The sequence below is a fragment of the Podarcis melisellensis genome, assembly GCF_964234715.1.
Source record: "Podarcis melisellensis genome assembly, chromosome: 7".
Classification (NCBI taxonomy): Eukaryota; Metazoa; Chordata; class Lepidosauria; order Squamata; family Lacertidae; genus Podarcis; species Podarcis melisellensis.
Window position 1 is genome coordinate 88,492,650 of NC_138539.1, and position 24,551 is coordinate 88,517,200.

Sequence of the window (24,551 nt, forward strand, 5' to 3'; positions counted from 1 at the left end):
TTTCTGTGATCCTTGGATGAAGGGCGGTAGGTAAATAACAAACAAACAAACAACCTTTGTACATTTAATCCTATCTGGTAGTTATGAGAGTTCACATTCTACTGTTCAGGGCGACCTCTGCATCATGGGTCAGCGGAGAAGTTTTCGGAAGAGGAAGAGTTCCTCGTGGTGCATTAAAGGAAGAAGTTTCACATCAGCACTCACTTCCACAGCTTGTGAGTGCAGCCCTTCGGATTTCTCATGGTGAGCTTTTCTATAGGTCTTTGTGACGGCTTAACTACATATTCTGTATTCATCTTATTGAAAACCCTAATATTTAACAGAAGTGGTAGTTATGCACTGGGTAGAAAGAGAAAATTATTTCTAGCTTTCCTTTGAGGATGTGGTGGTGGTAGTAGTAGTAATAGTCAACAATTCATATCTCCAGCTGTTCTACCCCACCTATATAATAATATAATAATAATAATTTATTATTTATACCCCGCCCATCTGGCTGGGCCTCCCCAGCCACTCTGGGCGGCTTCCATAAAAACCAAAAATACAGTAAAATCACACGTTAAAAACTTCCCTGAACAGGGCTGCCTTAAGATGTCTTCTGAATATCAGGTAGTTATTTATTGCTTTGACATCCGCTGGAAGGGCGTTCCACAGGGCAGGCGCCACTACCGAGAAGGCCCTCTGCCTGGTTCCCTGTAGCTTTGCTTCTCGCAATGAGGGAACCGCCAGAAGGCGTCCGGGCAGAATGATGGGGGTGGAGACGCTCCTTCAGGTATACTGGACCGAGGCCGTTTAGGGCTTTAAAGGTCAGCACCAACACTTTGAATTGTGCTCGGAAACATACTGGGAGCCAATGGAGGTCTTTCAAGACCAGTGTTATATGCATTTGTCAGAGTTACTCAGAAGACTTCATACCCCACCTTTCAGTTCTAAAGGGCCCCCATGGTACCTTACAGACAGATTTTGAAAACAACATAGGGCATTTGAAAATAAAGAATAAATATGTACAATTTTGAAGTACATACAGCAGCAGCAGTAACTTCCCTCCCAAGGCCTTCGCGCATAATGTGTTCACTGCCCACTAAAAGTTGATCAGTTATTGAACCTGGAGGAGCTTCCTTGTAACAGCATTTCATAACTGTGAGGACTTGACTGAAAAGACAGTGTCTCAGTCACAACCCCAAGCAATTTCTGGTGCCCCCCCAGCCCCCCACAGTCGGCCTGTTGTGTTTGTTTGTTTGATTCCATTTATGAATGGAATGAGCTAAAACCTAATACAGATACAGGCCAGGATAACGAACAACACTTAAAGGCTTGTTGAAAAAGGATTCTGTTGTGTTTGGCTCCTAGCTGCTCTGGTCCTGTGTCAGTCAGGAAATGGACTGAGTAAGGACAGGAAGTAGCTACATACTCAGCTCTGAACATTTCCTGCCTTGGATGCAGGGTGGCTATTGCAGCTCATGTGATGGCCTGAAACTCACGAAATCCATCTTTCAGTTGAGACCAATGGTCCTTTTACAAGCACAAATGATCAAGCTGGTGGCACCTGCATTTAGTCCACAAAAACTAGGGAGAAACCCAGGACACTGTGGCTCAGCCATGACCAGAATCCTACTGCCCAGGTCTGGACCAGCCCTTATATAAAGGTTGTTCCTGCATGGAGTGCTGTAGGGCCAGCCCACGCTAGTGGAAAGAGGCATTGCACACATTCTTTCCAGAGCCTTTTTACTCACCACACTGCCTGCTTGGGTTTGGGAAGGAGCTTGCAGGTGATAGGCAGTTTGTTTGCATTGGGTCCTCGTGGCCCTGTGGCTGCATTCTGGTTGCAGGGCTCAGTAGACTCTTCCATACAAGAGAGCCTGGGGTGGGGGCTGGCTGACCCTCACACACTTGGCATGAGATGCCCTCCCCATGGGCTACAGAAGATGCCAGTTGTGTACTTGTACTCCCCAGGCCACGTACACTACAAATAACACTTCACAAATTAATAGTAAAGACAAGTCAACTTCATGATTAATGCTTGTTTGTTGTTCTGTAGTGATTATGGGTTTGAGCGTTCAGCACTGCAAAAATCTGAGCCAAACACGTGCTTTGCTGACTTTTGGTTCAACCCTGAAACTCCTCCTGAAGACTGTGTCTTAGGGCAGGCCTACAGAAGCAGCACAGGGTAAGTACTTGGGGGAGTGTTCTGCTGTGGAAAGCAGCCCCATAGCTTCCTTCCTTTCTTCAGTTAATCCTTTCTAAATGGGTATTGAAAGGTTGCTGTTAGCCATTCCCAGTTTGGTTTAACAGACAAACCTTCTTCTCAGGGAACTCAGAGTTGTGGCTTTGGGAAGAGAATAGGGGTCTCCTAAGACTCTCGGCACCCTGAACAAACTACAGTTCCCAGGATTCTTTGAGTGAAGCCATGACAGTTTGAAGGGGTATCTTATTGCTTTGAATGCATGGTGTGGATGTGGCTTTATGTGGAAGCAAGTCCCATTGACCTTGGTGGGACTAACATCGAAAAAGAGACATAGCCCAGTGCTTTGCCTGCAAAACATCCCAGGTTCAATCCCTGGAATCTCCATGTAGGAGAAACCCTGGAGAGCCAATTCTGGTTAGTCTGAACAAAACTGAGCTAGATGGACCAGCAGTCTGGCTCAGTATAACACAGCTTCCTGTGTTCCTGGATTGTGCTGTTGGTTACCTTGGTCTGGTTCTTTTTCTGTTTTCCTCCTGCCTCATCCATGGGGAGAGATCAGATCCCTCCAAGTTATGATGCATGCTGTGTTCGATGTACAGTCCCATTGTGCACTTAGATATGCTCTCTATTTCCATTTTTTCTACAGGTATCGCAAAGTTATATCTAATATATGTGAGGGTGGTGTGGATTTGCAGCAAAACGTATCTCAGCATCTGTGCCCTCTGACTGCTCCCAGAGGACTGCAGATAAGCATCAAAGGGGAGAGCCTTGCTGTTAAGCCTGGAGAAGATGTCACCTTCATTGTCAAACAAGAACAGGTAACTGTAATTTCCTGCCTCTGTAGATATTTGTCTTCCATCTGCTTAGTGAATGGATAGAAGCTGGGAAATGGCATGAGGCCCTGCATATTTGCTAACCACAGAAGAAAAGGCATATTAATCCAAGTGCTGACGGTTCCAATACCAGGACACTTAACACATTCTAAAACATTCCCCATATTAGTATTTGCTAACTGGGGCAGTTCAGTAGCACCCATTGCAGACCCAGGCCACACACTCCCCACTCCTCCGCTCAACTGAGCTACCAATAAAAGAGACCACACAGTTGAATGGGATCAAATCAGGCCACAACTTTATTGACTACAGAGGAAGTGGTTTGGCATAGACATTGAGTAAGCATTTTAATTTCTGAGCTGCCTACGGGAAATGACATCAGGGTCAATCTGGCAGCAGGGATTCCTATGACTTACATCAAATGGGGGGATCCCTGCCAGAATCCCTGCCTCTAGGAGCACTGAGGCCCAAGCCCACCGTCTGGGCAAATGAACAGAAGCAACTCCATCATGGATCCCTTTAATGGGATACCCTGTTTCTGGAGGGGAAACCCCCCTCCAATCAAGACTAAGGTCACTCAGTGCCTAAACTGCCGAAGTTGTGATGATTGCTACGAGGTAGGCAAAACCTCCAAGTTGGGAGGTGGGATCCAACAACATCTGGAGTTCCACAGGGTTTCCCATCCCTGATCTAGAGCAATGCTGAATCACCCTCTGAAAAGAAACAGAAGGGGCTTCTTCCAAGGAACAAAAAGAAAAGAAATATTCCCTCCTCAGGCAGTATTCTTTGATGGCTCATTCCTCATCAAGATCCAGTATTTTAGTGGAATCAACACACAGTGGGAATGGTGAATTTCCAGAGGAAGAGAAGGATTATGTATTTATTGATTGATGGTGTACATCAAAAAGGGGTTAAATCTATGTTTTGAGAGAGTGACTGGGCTTGTTTCCCCTGGTGTAATGGGAGAGAGGGCCTTCTTGCTTCTGAGATAATCTCTTTCTAGTGTTGTGCCCAGCTTATCAGATACCTTATCTGGGCTGCTGCATAATATTTTGAGAGATCAGGAGCAGCTGAGCCACCCCACCCCCCCATGGGGGCTTTGTAGTTTGGAGGCTTTATTGGCTTAGATGTAGGTGTTTCAAAATATGACAGGTTGGTAGAGTTTGGAATAAGACTAGGATATATTGCCAGATATTCATTCTCACCATTGAAATTCATGTAACTCAGAATAAACTTTTCACTGTCCAGTTTTTTAGACCCTCTGGTTGGTTTGGGAACATTCCAAAGTGTCCTGAGCTGGGGACAACAATCAGAAAAATCTGAATCTGAGGGAGAGCCTTGGATGATTAATTTACTTCTGTTGTTCTGCATGACACTGTCCCAAACACTTGGATTTTGATCTGAGCGTGGAGAGGAAGTTTGAGGGTTGGAAGACTTGATTCCCATTTTGAGGAGGGTCCTCATTGACATTTGAATCCAAGCCAAGCATGGATAAATTCATAGGAACTCCCACATTCTGAATGCTGAACAGGCATTATTCCAGGGAATATTCTCACACATTTCATCTGATTTATTTAAGAATCTTCCAAATGTCTATGTATTAAAAGAGATGAAAGCAATCATCTTTTGCCCTATGAAAGAATTGGCAGTATTAATCCTCCTGATGACTAATTCTGTTTGTTTCCCAGTGTCAGTTTTTATGATGGAACTGAATGCAAATGTGTGTGTGGCTTTGTTTTGGTTTTACCTGTCTCTTATTTTTGCTCTTCTTGGCTTTTCATAGGGAGATATTTTAAACACCAAGTATCAGCTGAACCTTGGCGATGGTGTTAAGGCCATCTATGTGAATCTCACATTGACAGGTGAACCCATACAACACCGCTATGCAAACCCTGGGATTTACCGAGTCTCCGTGATAGCTGAGAATGCTGCAGGCCGAGACGAAGCAGTTGTGTTTATTCAGGTTCAGTGTAAGTCTTGACCTCTTTTTCTTAATTCTTCTCTAGTCTTTTGTCATCAACATCCTTAGTAGCAGTAGAAGTCGTCATAGCCATACTACTATTGCCATAGTTCAGTCTTGGCAACCTGTGAAATGAATTCTTTTGTCACTTCAGAAAGAAGCAGGGACTCAGCTAAATTTGACCAGCTAAGTGCTCTTTTTGTTTATGAACCCAAGGTGTGTTGGTGTGTCAGGGACTGCCAGAAGTCCATCGCATGTGATCTCTGACACATTTATTCAGTACGCTGGATCCCTGAAAGCTGTTCAGCACCCAAGCCCACCTGCTTGAAATCAATGGAAGCATACACAGGTGGCGCATGAGCTCTGCTTTGCACAAATCCCTGTGCTACAACATTAGGTAAAGGGGAAAGGGACCCCTGACCATTAGGTCATAGCATTAGGTGCTACAACATTACTATTTGTCAATGTAGTACCACTTGTGCAGTCTGTTTTGTGGTAATATGCAAAACAGATAGTGTGGAAAGTCTTTCAGTAACACAAGACCATCAGATGCTCTTGCTATTGAATCTTCGAACCAGTCTCTGTTTTGTTGCCCTAGCATCAAACTAGTGTGGGAACAGAGGTTGTCTAGTCGGTCACCATGACTTAAGCTTTTAAAAGAGGAGGTGGATAAGGAAGCTGGTGGTAGGCAGATGATGGAGAGATATCACACCCTCACCCACTTAGCAGAGCTGCACCAAAGCAGTATTCTTATACTTTCCCCCCCCCCTCTGTTCTCTTTATTAACCAAAAAAGCACCCCTGAAAGTTGATCTATTTTTCATCCAAGTCTTGGACACAGAAGGATCTTTGCAAAAACCTCCTGAAAGCTGATTTTTCAGCCAGGGAACTGTGACGCTTCCTAGACTTGGCAGAAATTCAGATGTGCAAATCCTGAGCTTGTCTGGCCAAGATGGAGAAACTTTCCCCATCCCACTAAGCTGAAGCAAAATCTCTTTCTTCCAGTAGCACCTTAAAGACCAACTAAGTTAGTTCTTGGTATGAGCTTGGTATGGAAGGAATTTTTTTTGTTTTGACTATGGCAGACCAACACGGCTACCTATCTGTAACAAAATCTCTTTGTATACTCTCTGGTCCCATAGGGTGTTGAAAGTGACTCTGCCAATATTTTGGCTCAGTCTGGTTAGGGAGTTGCACTATAACTTGGTCTGTCAATTTTGGGGGTGGCACAGCTCCTTTTCTCGAAGCAGAAGGCTAAGCTACTTCATAGAGTCTCCATTCTCTGAAGCCTTAAAGGCCTTTCAAAGTTGGTGTGTTCAGTGCTGCTTAAACATGGATATGAGGGGCTTCATAAAGGCTTTGGAAATCTGCTTCCTACTTGTAAGCATAATAAAATCCACTTCTCTTTTTCTTGATGAAAATTTCAGTGTGTCACAAATATTTCTTGGGTCCCTTAACGCTATGAGTGGACATGCTGAACTTTCAAGCAAGAGCATCTCAAATATTCAAGAGAATTTAATTCTGTATGAGAGTTAATTCAGTGACCATTTTCTTGTATATTCTAGCATGCAAGAGAAAGTGCTGCCGGAAAGTGATTAACCACTTGGCTTTGGCCATTTACCTCAACCTGTTGGCAATGTGGGATTTGCTTGAAATGCATTGCTTATGTCTCTCAGTGCTTCAGTATGATATTGCTGATGAATTGTTTAAAGATTTCAGAAACTGAAGTGCTTGATAAATTAATAGTTTCTTAATTAATGATAGGGACTTTTTTTAGCTCCACTGCAGGCATTACAGCTAGAAGTAGTTCCTGTTACTGGCAAAAATCAGAAGGTGAACCTGACAGCCATCATCTTTCCCAGAAACGCTAACTTTACACTGTTTTACTGGTGGATTGGAAACAACCTTCAGGTATCGACTAGTAATTAATTCTGACTTCTCCAATATTTAAAACAGGAGTTCCTAACCTGTGGCTCTCAAGATATTGCTGGACCCCAACTCTCATTAGCCCCAGCCATCACTGCTAATAGGCAGATATAATGGGACTTGTAATCCAGCAACTTTTAGAGGTTTACTACCCTGTTTTAAAACTTTGCTTCTTATTCTTGTAGCACATATGAGAAACATCACAATCTTATGCAATACCATTCTGTTACACAAAAGTTTGTCTCCAGTATCCTTTGTACCTCCAGTACCTGAGCACTGCAACTCCTTTTTTTTCAAGAGTAATCACAATTATAAAGACCTTTTGGGTCTTTAGGATTTTAAACTATTATCATTTTCCAGAACTAAGGTTAGCATTAACCTTTGATAAGTGTCAACTAAGGAATTGGCTCTTCTGGATAGAATCTAGAAGGGACCTGCAACTAATTAGAAACACCAATTTCCCCCTTGATATCCATTCCTGAGAACAGAGCATTTTAGAACTAGTTACCTGAACAAATTCTCACCAGTTTCCTTAAGAAATGCCTCTATTGAGCTGCATTTCCAAGTGATGCCCTGCAGTCTTGGTTGGTCACTACAAGAAGGTCCCATATGCAGACAGACCTCAGGTGGAAGACAGCACTCGTGATCTGCCAGCCTGCCCCTTATGTAGAGACCCAAGAGATCGTTTTCTGAAGCCTTTGTTCACACAAGCAAGCTAGCACACCCCCAGCAGAAAATGTGATGTTTCTTTGGAGTGACAATAATAGTTTGGTAACACAGACAGTGGCCCTCTATACACGGGCTGAAAAAATCAGGGAAAGGGAGTTAGATAAAATTGCTATAAATTGTTGTGGAAATTCAGAGGTTTGATCTCAAATCAAGTTGGATTTGAGTTTGTTGTCTCTGGTAACTTCTCTCTCTTAACATCATGGATGTTGGCTTATATTATGGATGTATGACCTGTATTATTTTAGTAATACTATTGCTACAAGTTTGTCATGGCCTTTGGCTAGAACAATAAATTTAGGAACAAACAAAGTATAGCAGTACGGAAGAATGATAATCCTTTTATAAAAAGTAAATAATATTTTTATTAGGAATTCAGTGTATGAGAGGGTAAGAGGTCACCTTAGATGCTCTGATAGAAATTGGCTTAATTTCTTACTTTGGCCAACTTAACCTGTCTAGCTTCTTAAAACTGTGCCCATTCTCAAGCAACCTGTTTGATGTGGGTGTTCAATTTCCCGTGTACAAATCACAGAAGGGAGAATCATTGTCACTTACGCACATACAGACAGACTTCATTTACATTAAGGTCCCATCCAGGAGTGGCGTGAGATGAAAAAGGAAGTGCTGCTTTGCCCTGCTTTCATGGCTCCTGCCATCACTGACCTGCTCCCGCAGCTGCCACGCAACCTGCCCCATCTCCCACTGGTGAAGGGCTGCCACCATCAATGCCAATTTTGGGCACGTCAGTTTTTGGTGAAATCTCACCCAAAATGGCTGTGATATTATCCCAAATCAGCACTGATGGGGCGGCACTTCTCCACTGGTGGGGCAGGCAGAAGCAGCAGCCTCACCTGCCTCATGGCTGCACCCGCTCTGGTCCCATCCACACCATCTGCTTGGCTTTGTCCAAAGAATCCTGGGAACTGTAGTTTTTTGAAGTTGCTGGAAATTGTAGCTCTGTGGAGGGTAAACTACAGTTATCAGGATTCATTGGAGAAAGCTGTGTGCTTTAAATATGTTTTAAATGTATGATGTTGATGCAACCTAGGTTTCAAAAGCTTATTTGCCTACTTTTCTTAAGTTGGCTAGTTTTTTTAGTCCTTTCCCTCATTGGCTAATGTTCTGTCTGCTCATTTCAATTGGGTAAGATTTTGAAACAACTGAGAGAATTTGGGTACCGTATTTACTCGAGTCTAATGCACCACCAAATTTAATGCACATCTCAATTTTCAGAACCTTGAAACCAAAAAAATTGTTTGCTGGTAAATGTAAATGTGCCATGCACACCTTTATTTTTGCAACGTGATTTAGCCAAAAAAGGTGCACATTAGATTTGAGTAAATATGGTAATTCAAACAGCAATCTCTTGGCAGATCCAAAGCTGGAACTGGTTTTGACCATGATGTCAGCTGTCTGCTTTTGCTTGCATCTTTGTACTGGTGTTACATTTGCTTGGGAGCTCTGGAAACCAGCCCTTTGTACACTGTCACCCCCCCCCAAAAAAAACCCCACTGGAAATGGCTGAAATCAAAACGACTCCTGAAACCAAGTGGCGTTTGGGGCCCTGCCCAGATACAACATCATGCCAGACAGTGAGGAAGGGCTTTTTGTCTAAGGAAACTGGTATTTTGTTAGTTTTTATGCTTTTTTTGCCAGCTCTAAAGTGTTCGTCTTCCTTCTTTATTCCGTTCAAATATACATTCTGATTTCCTTCATAATATAGTTAATATTTTTGCATTTTCCTTAAAATTTAGTGTCTCACATCTTTCATACTTCTACTCATGCTTGTTCTGGATAACATGCACCCGATGATACTCAGATAATTTTGATGTGTGTGTATGTATGTATGTATGTAAAAAAAAAATTAAAATTAAAAGCAGCACCAGGAGGCTGCAATTTTGAGGAAAGTAGCAGCAGGGGACGAGGGAAAGCTGCTTTATTTACTTTTTCTGCTCAGAATGGCCCCTCCCAAGCTGCTTCCCCCTGCCATGTGTTCTAGATACATGTTTGCAGGATAAACATGTTCAGAACTGGAAAAGTCACCATAGGAGGATTTGGAGCCAGTTGAGAAAGGATTAAGCGCCTTTCCTCCCCTGCTGTCCTTCCACTCAAAATTGCAGGTTCCTGAAGCTCTTCTTTTTTTCAAAAACTGATGGGGTTTCGTTATGCACATTTGCATGCAGCATCTAGCTTCCCATATGAATTTCTAAAAAAGAAGAAATAAGAATATGTACTGCATGCTCCTCTGAAAATAATTGTTGCTTGACCTTGGATCTTCTGCTGCTATTCCCCGATGCCTTGGAGCAGTCTGCTGCTACCCAGAGAATACCCAGGAGCGCTTTCCAGGGTTGAGTCTTGGCAGCAAATACAAGTTCCAGGGTAATGCCCTGGTGAATCCTCACACAAACAAAGCCCTGCTTAGACCAAATTAAATAAACAGTTTGTTACCATATAAAATATTTATGCTTCCACAGTTGCTATGTTGCCAGCATTTTTCTTCACCCTTCATTTATTCCTCACCCTCTGCTCTAGGACTGAAAGAAAATGGCCCCCATTCCACGTGCCATTTGCAGGTTTTTGTGAATTAGTGCTAGCAATGGCAGTCTTCTTTTTGGTTTTTTAAAACCTTTTTTGGTGCCCTTGCTCATAGGCATTGCAGCTTCGCTTGGCGGCTGCCACCTGTGGGCTTCTGTTTTTGTTTCATAATGTCCTGGAATGACGCTGCGTCTGAGACATTGCAGGGAACAAAAATGGCATCTGCCAGCTGGTAGTGATCAAGGGAAGCTCCTCTGCTGACAAATGTGGCGTGGACACACTTTTTTTATAAAAGGGTTAAAAGTGGGGAGAAAGACTAGCACCATCGCTGCTGCCAGTGGGAAGCTCCCTCAGGTGTTTCAAATAATTTTGCTTGAAAATTGTCCCCAGGTTTGTTCCCCCCTTCAATTTGAAGATGAAAGCTCTTAGTTGAACATTTGGGCTTTGCTTATTTTTTCCTCTTTCTTTCTTTCTTTCTTTCTTTCTTTCTTTCTTTCTTTCTTTCTAGCCACTTCTGTCACTGGAGAATTTTTTGGTAACCAGTTTTGCAGAGGTGGGGGAAGTCAGAGTTACAGTTCAGGCTTCCTGTGGGAACTCCATGCTTCAGGATTCCAAGATTGTCCGGGTTTTGGGTGAGACACTTTCCTTTCAAATATATACCGTATTTTAAACTATGCAAATTCTTTCACCTCCATCCTATTGTAGACAGCTTGGGTTAAAGCTTGGGCTTTTCTGAATATTTACAAGTCTGTGGGTGCTTCAGCTGTGAACATGACAAAACCTGGCACGCAATCAGCTTTGGAGAATTAATTCTACTCTTCCAGTGATTGCCATGGTTTTGTTACTCATGTGTGTTCATGTACTGGTGGAACACTCTGCCACAAGAGATTAGGGCCCTGCGGGACTTGACATCTTTCCGCAGGGCCTGCAAGACAGAGCTGTTCCGCCTGGCCTTTGGCCAGGGCACAGCCTGACTCCCTCCTTTGGCAATCTTCACACAACTATAGCCCAATGGTTGCCATCAATTTGATTTGAAGTAATTTTTAAATGAAATGATTTTAGAATGTATTATTTTATTGTTGTTAGCGACCCTGAGCCCAGCCTCGGCTGGGGAGGGGAGGATATAAATAAAAATTTATGATTTATGATTATTATTACTATGTAGTTCTGCCCTTAGTTGCTTGTTTTCTGTTGTGAAAATTTTCAGATAAAGACTGTGGTTATAGAATATTTCTTTTGCATAGCTTTGTGCAGAGAAACTTTTGTGCAAATCCAGAATTGCTTTTTTTATGTATACAAAATTTGTTTTTAAGTTCTCTCTTCCTGTTTCCAGATAATTTTCAAGTACTTCCTCTAAGGTTTTCTGAACACCTGGATTTATACAACCCAAACATACCTGCCTGGCGGGAAGATGTTGGCCGTGTTGTAACACAACAGATTGCAAAGGTGCTTTGATGGTTTGCAAATTTGTTTAGCGGAGACGGAAGAGAGGGAATGTGGAGCCTTTGGAGAAGCTTGTATATAGAGTTAGTGCAGCAGGATAACTGGGTTTTGGCTTTACTTCTTGTTCCCTCTGTGTCTTTAAATGAAGTAGAGACATTTTTCAGGGAGAATGTGGTTTTACGTTATTTATTTATCAAGTTATCAAGGTTTTAAGAGTGATTGTAAATTAATGCTCTTGAATTGCTTTTGTAGTTACCGTATTTACTCAAATCTAATGCTCACCATTTTCGGCCAAATTGCGGTACAAAAATTTGATTCAATGGCACATTTACAATCACCAGCAAATACTTTTTTTGGTTTCAAGGTTCTGAAATTTGAGGTGCGCATTTGAAATTATGGCACATAATTTAGGGCTTAAGCAACAAAGAAAGGAAGTGAAAACAACGCTTTGATATGCTGTACATCAGTGAGGATCCATAACAAGCACAAATTGACTTCTCTTGAGAGGAATATGATTAACTCATTATTCGGGAGTAATTTTCTTAAAATACTTGTCACTGGCTTGAGAGGAATGCCTATCGTAAAAAGAATAGTGGAATACTTATGATACAAAAATGATTTTTATCTGTTACGTTTCACCGATCAGTATTTCACTAAATTGTTTTGCTCAATTTCAGACACATTGCCTACATCACTATAATTTTCAATATCACCTCCTCTCAAGAAAATGTTTCACATTCAGATTGTTTTTTTTATTTATTCTCCAACGATGGAAGGAACCTCTAATAAACCAATAGGGGCTTGGGTTAATAACATCTGGAGCGTTGCTCTATCAAAACACCTCACATACCATCAGCGATTAATCAAAGGTTTCTACAAAAAAGAGACATTTGACACGATCTGGTGTCCCTTTATCTCTTTTATTGAAGAAGAGCAGGATATTTTAATGTCATCATCATCATAGAGGGGATATATCGATTAAAAATGTCTAGCCAGATTGTTGGTTGGGTTCAAGCCAACATGACAGTGATGTGGGACTGAGGATTAGAATGATCATTCTGTGATACTATGGCAATGGACAAAGCTGTATTGTAACTTTTGAATAAATGTTTTAATGCTTTTTTTAAAAAGAATATATACATATTCCACCACCTCCCGCCTCCGGTTTTGATGTAACTATGCAATGGGGTTTTGTTGGTTGTTCAGTTGGAAGTTGCCTTGAGCAAGATAAAATGACTAACTAAATAAATAAATCGATCTCCCACCTTGCCCTGCAAGGTGCACACAGACACACATATTGCTTACCATGTTAGAAGACAGAACTGCAATCTTTTGCATACAGTGGAGCCTCGCTAGACGAAAAGAATTCATTCCGCGATTCTCTTCGTCTAGCGGTTTTTTCGTCTTGCGAAGCAAGCCCATTGACAGCTTAGCGGATTAGCGCTACAGCTGTCAAGCGGCTTCCAGCAATCAGCTGTTAAGCGGCTTATCAGCGGAACAGCTGATAAGCGGCTTAGCGGCTTAAGAAAAGGGCGAAAAAAGCGAAAAAAACGCGCGGGGGATGCAAGATTTTTTTCGTCTTGCGAAGCAACCCCATAGGGGAATTCGTTTTACGAAGCGACTCCAAAACGGAAAACCCTTTCGTCTAGCGGGTTTTTCGTCTTGCGAGGCGTTTGTCTTGCGGGGCACCACTGTACTTAGCTAGGAAAGAGACTCACTGAATATGATGGGACTTAACATAGTATAAATACATAAGATCAGACCATAGCTGTCAACTTTTCCCTTTTCTTGCGAGGAATCCTAGTCAGAATAAGGGAATTTCCCTTTAAAAGGGGGGGGGGGAATTGACAGCTATGGATCAGACTGCATAACCATCTATTAAAATTGGGGAAGAAAAAAGGGAATCTTTGCCAACTTGAGTCCCATCAGGGGAAAAGGTGGGGTATAAATAATTAGATGATGATGATGATGATGATACAGCACGCAGCACTAAATCTGTCATTAGTGCAAGCAATAAGGCACTGGTGAAACTACAAGGCACTTGAACTTCATAAGTATTTTCCACTTTTTAAAACAAATTGCCTAAATCTTCCTATTATTATTTATTCTTTATTGCATCCATTTGTTTGTTTGTTTGTTCTTCTCCAGTAGTTATTCCAAACCTTGACTAATTCATGTGAGGCAAGAAACAAATCAAATCACTTTAAAGGAGCTATAGTTAGAGCAGTTTATTACGAAGGTAGCCATGCAGTCCAAGACCATTTCTGAATGGTTTCTCTCCCCTCAGGAAACAGGCGTACCTGAAGAAGGTCTTGTTACAGTAGTAAAACCTGGACTGCCCACAACTGCAGATTTACATGTGCTTCTATCCATGAACCACACCAAAAGCAAAATAAGTATGTCTAGCAATAAGGTAAGAAGACAGATGAATATCAATTTAGAACACAATACACATTGACTGTCTCACTCCTTATTAAACTTAAGAGTACCGTGTAATTTTGCAGCATGTCTAGCAAAGCAGAAATTCACTCTTTGAAGGGCCTAAAAGTATTTTAGGAGGGGACTGTCACATTGAATGTTCCCTCTAACAGCTGATGCATCATTACGACTACATCTGTTCCATGTGCCTGGAGCCCCCAGGACACAGATCATGTATGCACACTTCTAATATCTGGGGATGTGCAGCACTGGTATAGGAAGCAACCATCCAAATAGGCTGCAATAGTAAGGTATGAATTGGCCCTAGATTCACATTCCAATTTTCTTATTTCTCCTCCTCCTCCTTGGAAAGAGTGCAAGGCATTAGCCTTGGAGAGTGTATCATGTTACATGAAAAAAAAACCCTGTGCCCCAAATACTGTACATGCTGAATTGAGACAGATATCACCCTGACAAACACTGCTCCGTCTTGTCTTATCATTTCTTTTTTAATATGGGCAGTTACTGGATGCATAATCATGCCTCAGTGCTCTTGCAGCTGAAGCATGAAGTGAAAAGTCCTTGTGACTACCACTGAACAAAATCAATATTTCAGAAGTCACAGGGCCCCTGTAGTATTAAAATATTCATCTTTTGCCATCAGCTTTAATAGGAATTATTTCAGATTCTACAGCGTCAGGATTCACTGTCTTCTCATAGATGAATGTTTTGCCTCAAAATTTGCTGTGGGTAACCCAGATTTGAGTACAGTGGTACCTCGGGTTACATACGCTTCAGGTTACATACACTTCAGGTTACAGACTCCGCTAACCCAGAAATAGTGCTTCAGGTTAAGAACTTTGCTTCAGGATGAGAACAGAAGCTCTGGCGGCACGGCGGCAGCAGGAGGCCCCATTAGCTAAAGTGGTGCTTCAGGTTAAGAACAGTTTCAGGTTAAGAATGGACCTCTGGAACGAATTAAGTACTTAACCCAAGGTGCCACTGTATAAGAAACCCCTAGTTCATTTTGAATTTTACTTTTCGCTGAATTTTCATAGCAACTCAACAGTGAATAACTCCACACAAGCAATGACTTCCTTTTGGCGGTTGTGGAAGGTAGGACCTGCCTAATGCAGTTTTTCTTATGTTTCCAGAGAATAGCTGCTATTAAGCAATCTTTGAATGCCCATAACATCAGTTTCTTCATGAGAGGAGGACACTGGGTCTTTGTGACCTTAGTTAGCTCTGATTCAGGTAAAATTTGTATCCTTTTTTGACAGTTAGTTGATGTTCCTCTCATGTTTAAGTTAAAATAATATTGGTTTGGAATTCACACACACAAACACACCAGTCAGCCTATAATTACAATGAAAACAATCACTGAATAAAATTTAAATCTTGCTCTTAAATGTTATATAGAAGAAAATCCTATTGAAGTGAAGATTCCCTGCGTCCAGAAATGAGGTTAGGCCTAGGGAGTTAGATCTTTTCCACACCATACATGAAGCATATTGCTTCCCCCAAAGAATCCTGGGACTTTTTGAAGGGTACTGGGAATTGCAGTTAAGTCAATGGCTATACCCTTCCCAGGACCTTAGTCCCATTGAGTTTACTGCATTGTGGACAAGATGAGTGGATACAGTTTAGGGTCACTTTTTAAAAAAGAATCTGCACTAATGCTACATACAGAGGATGGTTGATTGTTCTCAGGATTGAATTTAACAGTGTGTGCCTTTGCCTTTCAGATTCTCAGAGTATTGGAGGAGGAGGGTACTGGGCGATCATGGCCCTTTTTGTTATCTCTCTGGTGGCTGTAGGTGCTATTGTCCTCTACAAGTTTAAAAGGCAAGTGATTTTACATCTGGCATCACATGCAGAATATGTTTATAAAGCAGAAGTTGTCTGGAAATCATAGGAAAAGCTTTTCTTTTCTTTTTTAAAAAAATCTTCACCTTTTTTTCAACATCTTTTCCCTAACCCTATTATTATAAACTCTCATGGTATGTTAATAGCTTCCAAAACAGATATAAAACAGATATAATAACAATAATTCCCCTTTTTAGGAAACAAAATATTATTCACAGTAGGGACAGATTTTTTAAAAATTAAACTGAAAGTAACTTTGCCTGTACAAAACGTTGTGAGTAAAGGCTGTGGGAAAATGATTTTTCCAGGATGTGTAGCAGCTTCAGAACCCCTGTGCCTGCAGGGCGGAAAAGTGCCAGTGGCTTTGCGTTCTGTTTCCTGCCCCAACCCACCCAGGCTGGGCTGGGCTCCTGCCCCACGTCCCAGGGGGAAGCCTTTCGGTCCAGAAATTAAAAGTAAAAAATACCCTCTTGCCTGATCAAGTATTTGGGGGCGAGTCCTGAATGACACAGTATGACTAGACTTCAAAATGGTTTGCAGTGGTTGATGTGACTGTTGTTCCCTCTGCTGCAACATGAGAAAAGTAAGAGTATCTGGTGAGTTGGTGTCATTCCTCTCTACCAAAACTTAGCAGAGCAGAACCTGGTGCTTCCAAGCATCTTTCAGGGGTTGATGGTGCTCAGCTTCCTAAGAGCAGCATTGTAGAGTTAGGACAGTAGCATTCGTTTCACTTTAATTATAGTCACAAGCTGTACCAATCTGAGTTACTAAAGATCTGTTGTTCATAATAATGAGTAAGCAGGAAACGAGAAATCTGTTCAATTCCTTTAAGTGAGCAATGAGCAATCATAACACTGGAAATACAAATGAGAAGAGTACTTCGGGACTAAACAAATCATTTTAATAGTCAGCTTATGTCACAAACACTAGGTTAGATCTGGGGATGCTTAAAGAATTCAATTTCTGATGCAAAACAACCTGATCTACACTTCCCAAATGGAAGGACGAACATAACTATCCTTCAAAGGTAGTTCTCAACTCAAGTAAAATACACAAAAATGTGTTAAACTTTTAAAAATAACATATATTTATAAATGTGCACATTGAGATAATAATGAACAATCACAAATAAATGCAGAAATGGAATGGACCTATCAATGAAGACCTGAAAAATTGACACAGAATGGAAATAGATTGATCTGTCCAGCCCTAGTTGGATACACGAGTTCTGTGGAACTGAGGGTTGGGATGCTGAACTCTTCCTATTCTTTGGCTATACTGACACATAACAATCAACCGTTGTTTCCGGGTTGTTGTGCACAATCAACACGCAGGTGCAGCCTGATGATTTGCTTCTCCCCTGATGCAAATAGAGAAGCACACCTGGGGGAAATGAAACATGACTATGGGTTCAGATGTAACAGGAAGCCAAGCTTAATTGACAATTCCTGGTTTGTATCTCTGCTTGCATCAGGGAAGAAGCAGAACATCAAGTCGTACCTGCATGTTGATTGTGCACAACCAAGTCATATAGAACTGTGTCAGGTGACACAGAATGCCAGTGGTGTGCCCCATGTGCAGACTTCCCACAGGCATCTTCTTGGCCACTGTGAGAACAAGATGCTGAACCGTGGCCCTGATCCAGCAGGCCTCTTTTTATGTTCGTAACCAGGGATTTGCCTCAATGCACCTTTTAAACATTCCTTTGGGAGGTAAAGATTTAGGCCAGGGGTCCGCAACCTTTTTTGAGGCTGGGGCGGTCCACTCCCCGGCAGACCTCTCGATGGGCCGGAGTGTGTGCACCCGTGCGTGCGCTCAAGCTATTTCCAGCACTCTTCTGAGATGGAGGAGCGCCTGTGCGCGTGCACACACGCTATTTCCGGCGCTCTTCTGACCCGGAAGTCAGTTCCCATGGCGAGAAAAAAAAATGGTGCCCCCCCCCAAGCACGGAATCTGCACGCCGATCCACGGAATGGCCGTGGGCCAGTTCCAGGAAGCTCATGGGCCAGAACCAGTCCATGGGCCTTAGGTTGCCAACATCTGATTTAGGTCCTAGTCTGGCTATAGTAGCATGCAAAAAACAGGTGGTTCTAGGTTGGCAAGTACATTCCCATCAGCATGAAAAGGTGCTTCTAGCCAATTCAGTTGAGTCTTAATGAGCTGGTACTATCCACACCCATTTGTGGATCAGGGCAGCACTGTACAACATTGCATTACAATCCTGTCTTGTACTCTTAAGGAAATTACCAGGCAGAAATGTCTATGCACAGATGCAAAATGAAAAAGAACAAGAGATGACCAACCCTGTAAACCGTAGAGAGGACACCCAAAATATCATCCAGGGGGAGGAGTTTATTGATGATGATCTTGATTGTCAAACACTAGGAAATGCAAGAGGTAAGTACACCTTCTCTTTCTTTACTGGCAAATTTCTGCTCGGCTCCCAAAAGGGTTCTCATAATCAATAATACCAACTGCTATATTATTTCAGCATCCAAAAAAATATGTTGTACACATGTCAGTCCATGGGAACAAATATTTATTTAGGACCCAAGTGCTGAATGAATAAAATAAGGAAAATTATAATGGCAGTGTAGGGGGGGGGGGGAATCACTACTAACTGTATGCTTGACAAGCACTATATGGCAGCGACTCACTTTTTCTTTTTTAATTACATTGATTATGGAAGCATTTGTTTGATTCAGTTCCATAACCGTTTGGAAATGCATTTCCAATGTACCAGCAGCCTGAGTGGCGTTCTTCATTATATTGTGGTCATTGTGGACCACAGCAGCTGTATTATTCATATCTGAATTCTGATTTACCAAAGGTCACATCCACACCATACTTCCTTCAGAGAATCCTCTGGACTGCAGTTTGTTAAAGGTTCTGGGAATTGTAACTGTGTGAGGGGTAAATGGCAGTTTCCAGGATTCTTTGGGGAAAGCCATGACTGTTAAAGTGCTATACAGTGGAACCTCAAGTTGCATATATAATCTGTGATGGAGGCACATCCGCAACCTGCAGTGTTCGCATCCTGAAGCGCCGCATCTGCGCCAGCACGATTCGGCGCTTATGCGCATGTGCGAGTGGCGAAACCTGGAAATAACCCGTTCCAGTACTTCCGGGTTTCCTGCAGTCCGTAACCCAAAAACACGTAACCTGAAGCGCCCATAACATGATGTATGACTGTAAATGTGCTTTAAAGGCAAGGTGTGGATGTGGCATTAAACATACATTCTGGATTCTTCAATCTATATATTTTATTAATTAATGGAAACATTGATTTTAAAAAGTATATGCTGAAATAATCTAACATTTAATACTTTATAAAATATGTCAATTAGGTTGACATTTATTAGTTCTTGTAAAAAGTGACTACAGCTAAATCTGTTAGCTTAACTGAGATTACTTCCTATTCTAGTTACTCACTGCTGAGGGAGAGGTGAATCTGAAAGCCTAAGGACTAGAAAGTGAGCACCGTGGCACCAATTTTAAAAAGGGGATTGGGGCTACAAGGAGTGGCAAGAAAGCCTGGAAATCACGGGCCAATTAGCTTAATGTTTGTCCTGGTAGAAATACTAGTTGAAGATAAAACAAGCAAGCATATAGAACAAGCCCCGCTGAAGCAAAACCAGCATGGCTTCTGCAAGGATACATCCCATCTCACTCCTTTTTAGAGTGTCAATACCATAGAGATAGTGGTGATCCAGCTGAGAAACTACTTCACCCAAGACTCCTGAGTGAGCTCAGCAGTCATGGAATAAGAGGCAGGCTCCTCTTTTGTATCAGGTATTGTTTAAGTAAGAATAGATGGACAGATCTGTCAACAGAAGGATGTAGAAAGTGGAGTCCCCCAAAGATCAGTATTAGGACCTATACTTTTTAACTTATTCTGAAATGATTTGGAGCTAGGGGTGAGCAGTGGGGTGGCCATGATTGCTAATGATGCAAAGTGGTTAAAACAAAAAGAGGTAGTGAAGAGCTCCAAAAAAGATGAGTGGTGAAATGGCGAATAGAATTCAATGTAAACAAGTGTAAAGTGGTGCCTGTGAAGAGAAAAAAACCCAATTTCACATATACCCTAATGAGGTCTGAACCATCTCCGACTGACCAGGAATGATACCTTGGGGTCATACTGGATAGCTCAACAAAGATGTCGAGCTGTGAAAAAGGCAAATTTCCTGCTAGGGATAATTAGGAAAGGAAAATAAAACTTCTGATATAATGCCATTACACAAATCAATGGTTCAACTGCATTTGTAATACTGTTCTAGTGGCCTCGTCTCAAAAGGAATATTGCAGAGTTGAAAAAGGAAAAGAGCAACCAGAATGATTGAGGAACGCCTTATGAGGAAAGGTAGCAGCATTTGGGGTGTTCGAGTTCAGAGAGTAGGCAAGTAAGAGGCAACATATTAGAAGTGTATGAAATGATGCCTGCCATTGAGAAAGTGGACAGAGAGGTATTTCCCCCCTTGCTCATAACACTAGACCTCAACGACATCCAATGAGACTCAATGAATTCCACAAATTCAGGACAGATAGATGAAAGCTCTTCCTCGTGCAGTGCATAGTTAAAACTCACTCCTACACGAGGCAGCGATGGCCAGCACCTTGGACGGCTTAAAAGAGAATGACTGTATAGTGGTACCTCGGGTTACAGATGCTTCAGGTTACATACGCTTCAGGTTACAGACTCCGCTAACCCAGAAATATTACCTCAGATTAAGAATTTTGCTTCAGGATGAGAACAGAAATCGTGCGGCGGCAGCAGGAGCTAAAGTGGTGCTTCAGGTTAAGAACAGTTTCATGTTAAGAACGGACCTCCGGAACGAATTAAGTACTTAACCCGAGGTACCACTGTATACAGATTCATGGAAGGAAAGACTAGCAATGGCTACTAGTCACAAGGGCTTTGTTCTGCCTCCAGTGCCTCTTCCACTGTGAAGACGAAGACAAAGAATTCATTCAACTTTTCTACAGTCTCCTTTTCTTCTTTTAGCCCACTTTTGACCTTGTCATTCTAGGGTCCCCCCACTTCTCTAGTTAGCCTCCTGCCTCTGATGTATTTAAATAATTCATTGTTATTGTTTATGTTTTTAGCAATTTGCTCCTCAAATTCATTTTAAGCACCTGCTATTGTCTGCTTGCATTTCTTTTCTCTTTTGTTCTCTTCATTTGGACCAAACTTCCATTTTCAAAAGGAAACCTTATGCTTTAACCACCGAGGCTGTGGTGGTACATTTCTTGACCTGTGTTATATATTTTAGCTGAACTTCCCAAGCACATGGGTGTCTGCAGAAATAGTTTCAGGGGCAGGGGCAAAGTAGATTTGTAAAAAGATTTTTAATTATAGGTTGTTGTTGATGCTTTGCAGTCTTCATAGAACGTAATTCCACAAACCATTGCATTGTGCTAAAGAGAAGCAACGAGAAATCATTGCCTGTTGGAAATTTACTGCATTTTATGGGATTATACATATCAGAACTAACTTCTAACAAATTCCTTTATTTGTCCATTTTCCAATAACAGAGAAAAACATACAGCTTGAGTTTGTCCATTGAACATCAATACTTGGAATTCTAAACCAAATTAAAACCCCTAAGGCTGAATTTCCCCTACTTTTACACATATGTTTTATTCATTGTGGTGAATGCCAAACCCAAGGTCTGAAACCAGTCAGATTTTTTTGTTAATGCTTTTAAAACTATTATTAAATTTCTATACCAAGGGACGTGGGTGGCACTGTGGTCAAAACCACAGAGCCTAGGGCTTGCCGATCAGAAGGTTGGCGGTTCGAATCCCAACGACGGGGTGAGCTCCCGTCGTTCAGTCCCAGCTCCTGCCAACCTAGCAGTTCGAAAGCATGTCAGAGTGCAAGTAGATAAATACCGTATTTTTTGCTCCATAACACTCACTTTTTTCCTCCTAGAAAGTAAGGGGAAATGTTTGTGCGTGTTATGGAGCGAATGCCTACGGATGGCGGGGGGATCTGCTGCAGTCGTGAGCAGAGGATCCATGGTTCCCCTTCCTTCCCTCCTCCGTGGCTTGCTTTGAAACAGCAAAGCGGGAGAAGAGCCACTGAGTGGGGAGAAGAGAGGGACAGAGAGCCTGGTTACAAAGCACGGATCCACATGGATCCTCAGGATTTTTGCACTGGGTCACCCCAAATTCACCATCAGATCACATAGCGTGTCCATGGCTACAGCTTGCACCAAAAAAATCACGCACCCACTGTTGCCTGGGGCCGCAGTGGTACAAAAACGTGGTTACAAAACATGGATCCACATGGATCCTCAGGATTTTTGCATTGGGCTACCCCAAACTCACCGTCAGATCACATGTCTGTGGCCACAGCATGAACCACAAAAATCATACATCCACTGTTTCATTTAGAATTTTTTTTTCTTGTTTTCCTCCTCTAAAAACTATGTGCGTGTTATGGTCGGGTGCGTGTTATAGAGCGAAAAATATAGAGCGTTTCCGTGCACTGCTCTGGTTCGCCAGAAGCGGCTTGGTCCTGCTGGCCACATGACCCGGAAGCTGTACGCCGGCTCCCTTGGCCTGTAGAGCAAGATGAACACCGCAACCCCAGAGTCAGTCATGACTGGACCTAATGGTCAGGGGTCCCTTTACCTTTAAATTTCTATACCACCCTTCATCTGAGGATCACAGGGCAGTTTATAATATAAAAACACAAAAATACATAACATAGTAACAAACAAACAAATAACCGTCCCACCCCCCAATTTAAAAAGCCATAGATTGTTTAATTCCCTGGTGGCCTGGGATAAAAGGAATGGTTTTGCCTGGTATCTAAAGATATATAATGACGGTGCCAGGTGACCCTCCCTGGGGAGAGCATTCCACAAATGGGGAGCCACCACAGAGAAGGCCCATTCTTGTTTTGCTACCTTCAAGATATTTTGTGGGCCTCAGATGAGGGTTGCCGGGTCAGGGTTCGCTGATATGGGAAGAGGGTTGTCTGTCCTTGACACTAAAGAAAATACAGTACTAGGTGGATCATTCTGTAAACAAAAAGTGAAGTTGTCAATGGTCTTTTATGAATTTATCCTTGGGATAGCTCTTCCATTTTTATCTATGGACACTCAACAAACACAAGCCTGACTCATTGTCGATTTTAGCCCTGCCTTCACCCTCCACAATGTGCCAAAGGATTGTTTAGTTGTGCATTTTGTAACTAGGAGGGAAAGTGCTATGAGAATGACCATTTTAATAGCAGAGCACATTTTGTTGTGGTCCAGTAGTTCAGTAAGGCTCATGTTACAAACATCACCCAGTGATGGTTATATTTCTTTGGTAGACTCACAGCTTGTGTGAGGGCAATGTTCCCAGGGTGTGGTGGGAGGGGTACGCATAAAACTGAAATCACATTTAGTCAGAAAACCCTTGGCACCAACAAGTTGTGTTTAATTTGTGCAATGTCAGCTGGCCAGCTGTAAAGCAGGTAAAACTGTGATCACACAAGTTAAATGTGCACAAGTTGTGAGTCTTTTTGCCAACAATTCATACCAAGTAAGTTTTCAAATTTGTAAAGTTCTTGAATGGGATGAAAGTTTCATCAATGAAAGAGGACATCAGTGAGATAATTAGCGAATCCAAAGACAAACAATGCAAGTTGTTGTCTATGATGCACACAACTGGAACAAAAAGTCTTCTCTTGGTTTTGCCTGGTCCTGCTAATTGCTTGAGTTGCATGATAATAAGGGGTAATTTTCTACGAACACACAGATACTCTTTCATTGTTGAATCCCCCAGCTTTCACATAGCATTGGTATGTTGGGAATTAGTCTTTGGATGCTCTTAGGGAAATTTTTTATGATGCCTTTAATTGTGCCAACTGTGGGATTAGCAGTAGACAATGGTGGTCTAATATATTGCCCTGATTTGTGCTTGAACCCTATAGTTGAGCAACCCTTGTATACTTGTACAACTAACTTATTGAGATTGAGTCCAAAATCAGAACAGGCGGATGAGATGGCATTGACAATACCTGCTGCAGTTTGGTCTGAGACTGAAATGAACCCAATGAATTCTCACGTTCAGATGCATTCACATCACTTTCTGCCGGGCTGGAATAGTTTTACATGTTTTATCACAGCTTTCATGATTTGTTGTAACCTGCCCTGTGCCCTTATGGTGAAGTGCAGGTAAGAAAACTTATAAACAAACATAGGGCAGCCCAAGACTGGCAGCCTTCCACCCAACCCCCATGGAAAATCCATGGAAAGTCAGCAGAAACAAGAGCTGCCATATTTCAAGAAGTGAAAATCCAAAACCACACAAATTGCCCCCCCTTTTTTTAGAAAAACTATTTTTTGGTTATGTTGTAAAAAATCCAGAACGAACTGCCGCTTTTTGGAAATTCCCCCCCGACGTCACTTCCACCATTGAAATCCCGGAAATTCTCCCCAGATGTATGGCAACCCTAGCACAAACAATGGTGTTTCCTTCTGTCCCATGCCAGGGACATTTAGCCTCATAGTAATATCATCCCTACCCTATCTGAAACTGCATTTTTCTGGTGAATGGTCCATTCCAGAATTTTTGTTTTTTATTTTTGTTTCTATAGCCTCCATTTTGCTAATTAGCCGTAATAGTGGTTTGATGCACATTCCCTTTTTCGAGATCTAGTGACA

The 24,551-nt window shown here is 42.1% G+C and overlaps 1 protein-coding gene across 1 annotated transcript in view; it reads left to right on the top strand.

The window, feature by feature from the left end:
• The window catches only part of SORCS2 (sortilin related VPS10 domain containing receptor 2), a 119,839-nt gene that overhangs the window by 90,384 nt on the left and 4,904 nt on the right, over positions 1–24,551 (top strand). The window contains exons 16-26 of the mRNA XM_081917757.1: positions 110–243; positions 2,036–2,164; positions 2,829–3,000; positions 4,799–4,985; positions 6,752–6,885; positions 10,673–10,796; positions 11,498–11,610; positions 13,895–14,020; positions 15,180–15,279; positions 15,771–15,870; positions 18,131–18,288. Of these exons, the coding sequence (XP_081773883.1) occupies positions 110–243; positions 2,036–2,164; positions 2,829–3,000; positions 4,799–4,985; positions 6,752–6,885; positions 10,673–10,796; positions 11,498–11,610; positions 13,895–14,020; positions 15,180–15,279; positions 15,771–15,870; positions 18,131–18,288 (1,477 nt within the window). The remainder of the gene's footprint in view (positions 1–109; positions 244–2,035; positions 2,165–2,828; positions 3,001–4,798; positions 4,986–6,751; positions 6,886–10,672; positions 10,797–11,497; positions 11,611–13,894; positions 14,021–15,179; positions 15,280–15,770; positions 15,871–18,130; positions 18,289–24,551) is intronic.